Genomic DNA, 9736 nt, shown 5'->3' on the forward strand with positions numbered 1-9736 from the left:
TGGGAAGTATTTGGACTCTATTTATTATATTGATGAAAAGCTCTTAGGTGACCAAAGGGGACTAATGGTAAAGGACAGGAATGAGAAAGGGAAAATTAATGTGGTAGGTCTAGATAAGATTAATGTACAATAAATACTTAGATGAAAATTTCCTTCTGTAGCACAATGTTCAGTATACAATGAATGTATGCAGTCATTCAATTTTTTTAAATGTTTATAAGCAACTCCATACACTCTAATGATAAATATCTTTACCTAATGATGGGAAATAAGAAATGTGCACATCTGTTCTCTTCTACTCTGCATTTTACATTCAGTCTAAAGACGTTCAATAAGGAAGGAGAAAACAATGAAATTAATAAATGCTGGAAAAAAATAAAATCATTTTTCTCACAAAAGTTGCATTATAAATATTAAGAAATCTATAAAGTAATGGAAATAAAATCCTTGGTAGAATTAGAAAAAAAGAGTGTGTTTTCGGGAACAAGAGCAAAAAGTTGTATTTAAAGTACCTGCTGCATGTCCTAGGAGGAGACAGCTATGGAGAAATCAGTGTGATGCAGGATTTCTAATGATCTTAGTGTCTGAATTTTGTTTGATTGCCAAGACACAGCTACCCTCCTGTCTTGGATGCTGGGAGATGTTGCTAGTTATTTAAAGAAAAGTCCACATTTTATTAGACATTTTAATGAGACTATTTACTATATGTAAAACAAACTAACTACTCCCGCAAATTATCCAAATAAACAAGACGAAGACATCTTAGTAATGCAGTCATTTAATACAAAACTGAATACAATTAAAGAGTATTTGATCTTATTTTAATAGTTGTGTGGCGTTTAGAAATGATTACTATATACAGACAAAAAGACATTGCTATATTTATATTTATAAAACTGTATTTTTATCTGCCACAGTGAATATAAACAAAGAATGTAGAAAAAAAGAACATTACAAAATTAATTGTTATTAAAAATAAAAGAAATAGTCAAAGTATACACTGAATTTCTGTATTTTTCCCTTTTCAGGACAACACTTCATGAGGCTTACTTATTTACTCAGGTTCTAGATTTCCTTCTTTTTAATTTACTCTCAGTTCAAACTGGCCTAAATTGTCAGTGACCTCCTAGACTGAACTCAGAGCTAAAAGGGAGGCTTTGAAAGTCAGAAACCTGGATCCAAAACCCACAAAGCCCAAAAATATAACCCACCAATTCCACTCTTTTCCCATTAATCCTCAGGCCACAAACACATCAGCACACCTACAAGAAATAAGAAAATGACGTTATGATGCACAGTTTATCATTTTGATTAGTATGTCAGTGAAGGAGTACAGGATTTGTTTCTTTAAGTGTCTTCAGCCAAAAGACTGAGGAGGCTCTCAACAGAATGAGCTGAGCTGAGAACACATTTATCCTGTTTAATGCTTAAGCCATAAGTGCTCAATAGTGTTGTAGGTATACCACATAACACAACTCTTAGAAATATTCACACAGAATGCTTCACAAATCTAACATGCCTATCAAATTCCTGGCTTTGAACAAAATAGACCTGAGATGTGGAATGGGATTCTATATTTCTAACCATTCCAGTAGTAATTCCTGTGTTACTGGTGTGTGTTGCTAAAATTTGTCTTTGACGTGAGAAAATAAGCACCAAGAACAAAAGGACTTATTTTGGCTCAAGGCTTAGGAAGGGACATAGCTCATCAAGACAGGAAGGCATGGAGCCCATTGATCAGAGATGAACGATGGTGCTCAGGGTTTTGCAACTCTTTCTTTACGATCAGATCAGGACCTCAGTCCAAGGGATGGTGCTGTCCATTTCAAAATGGATCTTCAGTCTTCACATGCCTATGTAGAAAACACAGCACAAAGAACTGTGTCTTCTAGATGATTCTAACTCTAGGCAAGATGAGAATGAAGACTGGCTATCACTGGTCCATGAACTTACATGTTAAGGAACAAGACCTGGAAAACTGAAGGTGAATGACTTTCCTCCAAACAGGAGAATGTAAGCTAGGACATTCAAGGTAAATCTGGGAGTGAAGGGATGGTAAAGTACATGGGGGGAGGGGAGGGGGAGGGTATAACCACATTATATTACATGTATGTATATATTTATCAAATTCTCAAAAATAAGTAAAAATAGAAAACAAACCAGAAAACCTCAGGATCTAAATTCAAAAGCTATAGTTTTCAACCAAAACTATAGGTGTGGTTTATTGGAGAGCAGAGGCATCAGCGCTGTCCTAATGACATTTCATCTGAGGACCGTCCTCAAAGCCTGCTTTACATCTTTGTTCCTCAGGCTGTAGATCAATGGATTCAGCACTGGACTTACAAAGGTATAAAACACAGCTATTATTTTGGATTCTTCCACGGTCTTATCAGTGGGTGGTCGTACATACATACAGAAAAGAGTCCCATAAAACAAAGTGACAGCCATCATGTGGGAACCACAGGTGGAGAATGCCTTGTGCCTTCCCTCTGCTGACTTTATTCTTAGGATGGCAACAATTATGAAGGCATAGGACACAAGGATGATGGAGAGGGAGGTAGAGAGGTTAAAGCTTGCTGATATTAACATGGCATGTTCTTTGACATAAGTATCAGAGCAAGAAAGCTTAATGAGTGGTGGGTCAGCACAGTAGAAGTGGTTGATGATATTGGACTTACAAAAGGTCATACGGAAGGTCAGTATGGCCTGGAATAGCCCATCTGAGAAGCCATAGACATAAGGGCATATGGCCAAGCAGATGCACACCCTCCTGGACATTTTCACACTGTAGCGCAGAGGGTTGCATATGGCCACATAGCGGTCATAGGCCATGGCTGCTAGTATATAAAACTCTGTGAGGAGAAGAGCAATGAAAAGATAACACTGCACAAAGCAGCCAACAAAGGAAATGGTCTTCCTTTCTGATAAGAAGTCAGTCAACATCTGTGGGGTGGCGGTTGATGTGTAGCACAAATCTACGAATGCCAAGTTACTGAGGAAGAAGTACATGGGTGTGTGAAGCCGGGAGTCCAGTCTGATTAGTGACATCATGCCCAGGTTGCCTAGCACAGTGATGAGGTACACAACCAGAAACAGCACAAAGAGGAGAGGCTGGAGTTCTGGGCGCTCTGTGAGTCCCAGTAAAACAAATTCTGTCACAGAAGTTCTGTTTGTGACGGGCATTTCCTGAGAGCTGGGTCTGCACTTGAAGCTGTGGAAAGGAAGCAGACATGAAGACAAAACTTAACAAATGTTAACATGAGGTTGATAGACCTTTCCAAATGAATTGCACTGTAACTTGGTAGTATATTTGCTAAGTCTTTCTTTCATTGTAAGGATGGTAACAAAATCATGTTGATCATTATACCTTGAGGAATTTATGAAAAAGGCACAGGTTAGCATGAAAAAATGTTTGTCAAGGTAAAACCCTTGGAGTTTTTGTGGTGTGAAATACTACGGGGAAAAATTCATTAAAAAAATCTTATAAAAAGAAATGTCTTTGAAATCTTATTTTTATATTAAATTCACATACTTTTCAGAAAGTTTATAGGTATATTTCAAACTTTAATGGAGTTTTATTCTGTCATAAATAGAGAGAAATCATGTCATTTGCAGGAAAACAGATGCAACTGGAGATTTTTATGTTAAGGCTATTAATCAGATGAAGGAAATAAAATGTATCCAGTTTTCTCTTCTATTTCAAAAGTTAGAAAATGGCCTATAAAAAGATGGTAGAGTGAAGCTGAAGTCTGAAAGCAGAAAAGAGGAGGAAGAATGGGGTAGTTCAGTACTGGAAGTAGATGTGATAAAAATCATGACATGTAAGTGTAATTAAATGCCCCTGTGAAACCCTTCAAATTATAAAATTAGTGTGATGTGGGTAGAAATGTGCATTCACATAAATCCCAATACAATTCTTTACAGAACACATGTCAGAAAGCAGCTGGAATTAACTTTGTCATAGAATACTTACATAGCATGTATGATAATTTGAGTTTAATTACCAGCTCTGCCATGTGTGTGTGTGTGTGTGTGTCTATGTGTCTGTGTGTGTCTGTGTGTGTGTTTATGTGTATGTGATATGTATGTTTATCACTCATCAAATTAATGAATAGGTATCAAATAGAGGAATTTTACATAGGAATTTTATGATAGTTATAACAATAACAACTTGAACTACTCAGAAAGGAAAACAATTAGATTGTCTTATATATCTAAGATTTAACATGTATAAGAAACTGTTATCCCCTACATTAAAAATAAATTTGTCCTCATCTTACAATCAATTAACATTGAATATCTCTTTGCTTCTCTCAAGGTTTTAACACTTACTGACTTTTCCCTCATACTCAAAATCCTTTTTATTAACTTTTAAAATCTTATTTATTTATTTATTTGTTGTGTCTGAAGGTCAAAGTATAGCTTGTAAAAATCAGTTCTCTCCTTCCATTCTGTGGGTTCTGAGAATGGAACTCAAGTCACCATGCTTGGTAAGAAGCACCTTTACCCACAGAACCATCTCTCTGCCCTTCACACTTAAAAGAATTTGAATTTTTTAGACTTATTTTTATTTTACGTGTATGAGTATGCATGTATGTAAGTGCACCCCTGACAGGCAGTCCCCACAAAGTTCAGAAGAGGGTATAGGGTCCCCTGGAACTGGAGTTACAGATGATTGTTAACAACCATGCCGGTGCTGGGATTCAACACTCAGTCTTTAGCAAGAACAGCCAGTGCTCTTAAACTGCTGAGCCATCTCTCTTGCCTGTTTTAAAAGTTTTTTTCAACAATTTGCCCAAAACATGTCTCATTACAAAATTAGTGATTACACACAACTTACTATATGTTTTAAAAGTTGCTAATCAAGTAAATCTCATTTCTGCTATATTCACATTACCCAGATGAATAAGTTCTGAATAAGTGCTTTATTGTACTAGCATATAGATGCTTAACCATATACTATGTTACTCTTTTAAGCTAAGAACTATGAATGCAATAACAGATTGCATACTTCAAAAGCAGATAGAAATTATTAAGGGAGAAATGGGGAAAATGGGGACACTTTAAATGGGGAGTTTGGGGAGGGAGGACAAAATAGGGAAAGAAAGAGGAGAGATAAATAGTGCCTTGCTAGTATAAAAACCCAGAGGGAATCATATCATCAAGCCTAAATGGTAAATCTAGGATGCAACCTTTACACTTAAGGTCCAAAAAACTACTGGAAAATTACACATACTATATATCTGCATGAATTTGGGAGTATAGCTGAAGACTACATAACAAGAAACAGTGCTAGACAGGAGAAATCTTCCTTTGAGTGGTTGGCCAGGGCAGTCCAAGAGACTCCCAAAATTACATGAGCTATTGCCACAGCTCTTGATGTCCTCCAAGAACTTGATGGTGAGACCCCATTGCTGAAGACAGAACATAACTTTGGACACAGGATTTGGAACAATGAAGTTGGAACTGACCTGGAAGCCACCTCCCTGAAGGCTAGCTCTCGTAGCTTTGGAGAGCACTATGCAAGCTGGTAAGGGAGAACATCAATTGGCTGTCCAACCCCAGCTTCAAGACTTAAAAAACACATCAATAACCAACATAGCAAATGACATTGGTGGAGCAGTGGCACTTTTATCTTGGGGGTAATCAACAGCTGCCTAATTGGACTTAGAGCCCATTTAATGGGAGGAAACACATGTGTGATACTGTAAACCTAGACAAATCCACAGAGCTGGAAGATCATAGATCATAGATATAGAGAAAACTCCAAGGCTGTCACATCCCTAGACAAATGTAATTTCTTACTATGTGCAAAAAAAAAAAAAATGAATCCTTAAACTTATAGACAAGTATCCCACTCACCATCCATCAAAGAAGTTTCTTTTACAAGAGACAGATAATTACAGAGTTCCATAATCCATAACTGGTCACACACACAGATTGTCTGTGAATTGCCCAAGCCTAAGTAGTAAATCTAGGATGCAACCTTTACATCTAAGGCTCACAGAACACAGAACAAGGGATGAAGAGAACACTAATACATCTTTCAATTCTTATCAATGAAGCTCCCTCATGCAACAGAGGGCCAGGAACGTAAAAGGTCAACATAGAGAATAAGAGTATGCAGAGCGTGGGTCCTTAGACAGGACTCTTATATTAAAATCTGCCTATCCAGGGGCTCAGGGACCATTGCAGAAGAAGGGGCAGAAAGATTGTAAGAGCTAGGGAATTGGTGCACGGCCCTATGGAAATAGTCCTACATGATCCCCGCACTCTTCACATAGGAACCCACAGCAATGGTGTCAGCATGCACAAGACCCATGAAAACTCAAGCAGACAAAAACCCAGTGCAGAACTGTGAAAATGGACAGCAAGCTCCAATTTTAGTCGAAGAACTATTTACAGTTGATTACTGTGGGTGAAGAAGAGCTGATCTTCTTAAGGGAAGGGACTCTAGATAGACTGACTAGATCCCAGTAGATGAACTTGCACTGAGGATCACCTGAGGAAACTAACTTTACATGATAGGACTTAACACAAATGATAGAATATAAAAAAATAAACAAAAAAGTCTATTGAATAGGTACTATTATCCTAAAGCTATTCTTAAGAAAAGTGAGATAATTAAGTGAATATCCTGCTGAGCTTGACTGTGGAAGGTGATGTGTGAATGAAAAATGATGTGCTTGGAAACCTCTTTTATTAGAAGCTGTTCTGTAACCTGAACTTCATTACAAAATTTGGTACTTAAAACAGAATGATGGAGCTGAGGACAGGAACAACAATGGCTTCCTTACACAGTGCAACAAGAGAGAGTTGTATGGTAGCTTGCCCTTGAACATCCCCACATAACCATGCTTGATCAAGGGGCTGCCTCATGCCCTTTATTTACATGTTAATTGTTAGAATCCAGACGCTGCTCAGGCCATGATACCTGCAGCAGCAGCCCAGTCTCATAGACACTGAGAGGTACTCTACTGGGACCATTTCCTGTCAATCTCTAGCTAACACATTTCCAAGGTCCAAAGCTTCTCAGGAGGAAGTGAGTTTACATGACAGGGGATGGTGGCTACACATCCTGTTCTCCACACCCTTCTTTACCCTGTGCTGGGGAATAAGAGAGCCTGACTGCAGGTTTCTGCAGTGAAAATCTACTTCCCTCAGAAAAGCTATAAAAAGGGACCCTGACTCTGGGCCCACAAGGTCCTGATTCCTCTCTTGGGAGCCCCCATCATGCAGTGTCTCTGTGGTGCAGGAGCCAGAACTATCTTGGACCCCCACAATGCTTTTGGCTCTCTGTCCGTGGCATTAATAAATTCCAATAAACTTATCCCCAATAATCCATCTCACTATCCTTCTGGAATTTGCATCCAAGACCTTTCATCTATGAATATGATAGGTAAAAAGCATAATGGAAACACTGCATGCAAGGTCGCTGCTTAAATGTAAGGGTTTCACAACTGGAAACTCACAGTATTTCCAGATTTGAAGGCAATATGGTTATAAGGAAAAGAGGGTTCATATCTAGGAAGCTGGAAAAATTACTTTTCAGAAGAGCTTAATAAGACAGTTATAGGCTTAAGGCCACAGACAGTCATAAGGACCCTAAAGCAAGAGAGTATTGAAGGAGACAAATTCCATGTTTAGCATGAGAGGGACCTTGAAGTAAGGGAGCCTTCAATTCCATAAAAGAAATTGTTTCTGAGTCTTACAAGTTTGGGGTGTTTAGGGGGGTAATTTCCATACCCCTGTGACCTAGCCTCAGTACTAGACATCATAAGGAACAAGGAGGGGAGGGGAACTCAACACTATTGTAAGGTCACAGCAGTGTCCTGTTGCTGGCTTTGAGAAAGAGGACAGTAGGATCTGGCCTGATATCTAGGACAGGGAACAGCAGCTAGGATGTCTGTGCTCTAACAGTCTGTCTTATCTGTAATAACCAACCTATTATCCAACATTAGGAGATAAACAACACATTGGGAGACTTTGGACTATGTTTTACAGAAATTAACCTTTTTTGGTTGGGAGCACTGACTCCTCTTGAAGAAGACCCAGGTTCAATTCCCAGCACCCACATGGCAGCTACACACTGTCCTTAACTCCAGTTCCAGGGGAATCAGAAGCCCTCTTCTGACCTCAGTGGCAATGCAGAACATGGGTGCACTCACCTACATGCAAGTAATACACTCATACACATAAAATAAAAATAATAAAATATTAAAAAATAAATAAATAAAAGTAAAATACTAAAAAATTTTGCCCTTTCACATTCTTTCTAATGAATAGATATAAATAGAATTCTAAATGAATAAATGTACTTTCAAGTACCAGATTAGAAGGGCAAGAAATCTTACTCTAAAGTCACAGACTAGGGGAGGAAGGTGTGAGGCTCCTCCAGGTAGAGATTTTTTTAGGAAGGAGAAAGAGAAGCAGAGATCCTAAATCTCTCTTTGAAGTGTTGCAGTGAGATTTCACAGTTTTCATGAATACAGATGCAGAAAATTCTACCTGGGATTTCCTGGAAAATAGAAGTGTTTACTCTTTTAGGGTCAATCCTATTATCATGGTAATTAATTGAATTCCCAAGAATGGCATGCATGTTTTTAGGAAATGGTGCAACTAAGTTAAATTCCTCCTAGCAAGATGCAGGGGAGAATATAATTTCATCATTTTGTGCTTGTGAAGGTAGAGTTAAGTACTCTATCTGAGATGAACAGAGCTAGCTACACTTTAATAAGATGACTTACACACTGAATAGTTAGTATGTACTGACTTCTGTATGAAATAGAACTGATACCACTCATAACTGCCTTCCATTCTCCTGTCATAGAGCAACTGGGAGAAGGTGTGTCCTGATTCATAGCTAAATATCAAGATTCTTCTTCCCTGCTGATTTGCAAAGTCAAGAAAACCCAAACTTTTAAGGAACTAATAGAATTCCTTGGCCTGATATTGTAGCTGAACTATTTCCACTTGACTAAACAAAGGAGGTAAAAACAAAGACTTACTTCCGGCTCTCACAGAGCTCTATTCTCAGTCTCTGTGGAAGTTTCTTGATGCCTCTATAAACTGGAAAATGTGTTCCTACTTATAGCTGCATGGGGGAAGTGGGACACCTAAGGCAGTGTGCCGAGGCACTGAGGAGCAGCAGGTAAGAGTGCCACACTGGGAATCACCCTTCTTGGCTTTAATTGGAACGTTGTGGCATCTGGAAGCTAATTAGGTCCCTCAATCATGTTTCCATTACTTCATACTTAATAGAGTCTGTGTATGAAATTTTTAAGATTTTTAAGATCATGAGAGATATAACTTAGTTTTTCTTTTTTAGTGCAGTAACAATACTTAAATTAGGTTGTGAACAAAATTTCCCAGTAAAAAAATTTGCTACTTCAACTGAAGCTCCTACAAGGCTGGCTAACCCATTAGCGCATCACTGTGGAAATTTGGAATGTTGCATGTCTAAAGCAAAAATACAACTTATCCTGGGCCGTCTTTAGCCCCCTAAATAACCATTGCATGCCTCCCTCTTTGTTGGACAGAATATCCTATGACTACATAACAAAATCTTTTTGGAATGTATTAACTTAGCAGACTACAACCTTCCACCTACCCAAGGGCTAAGAGACCTGTCAGATAGCATATAAGTCCTAAAACAGAATATTCCATGGTTTGCAATAACCTCCCTCTCTGCTGCCTCCACCAATGTGTTTGGAAAGTGTCTTGATTTATGGCTTTC

General features: G+C 38.3%; 1 protein-coding gene across 1 annotated transcript; it reads right to left on the reverse strand.

Annotated features, from left to right (window-relative positions):
• Nucleotides 1-2262: 2262 nt before the first annotated feature.
• On the reverse strand, nucleotides 2263-3183 carry LOC103736596 (olfactory receptor 5M11). The gene has a single exon (XM_008836102.1). The coding sequence runs from the start codon at nucleotides 3181-3183 to the stop codon at nucleotides 2263-2265; it is 921 nt and encodes a 306-aa protein (XP_008834324.1).
• Nucleotides 3184-9736: the final 6553 nt, after the last annotated feature.

This window comes from Nannospalax galili, unplaced genomic scaffold (genome assembly GCF_000622305.1).
Source record: "Nannospalax galili isolate Female #2095 unplaced genomic scaffold, S.galili_v1.0 scaffold337, whole genome shotgun sequence".
NCBI lineage: Eukaryota > Metazoa > Chordata > Mammalia > Rodentia > Spalacidae > Nannospalax > Nannospalax galili.

Coding starts and splice junctions, on each gene's coding strand:
- LOC103736596 (XM_008836102.1), bottom strand. CDS start 3,183: ATGCCCGTCACAAACAGAACTTCTGTGACAGAATTTGTTTTACTGGGA.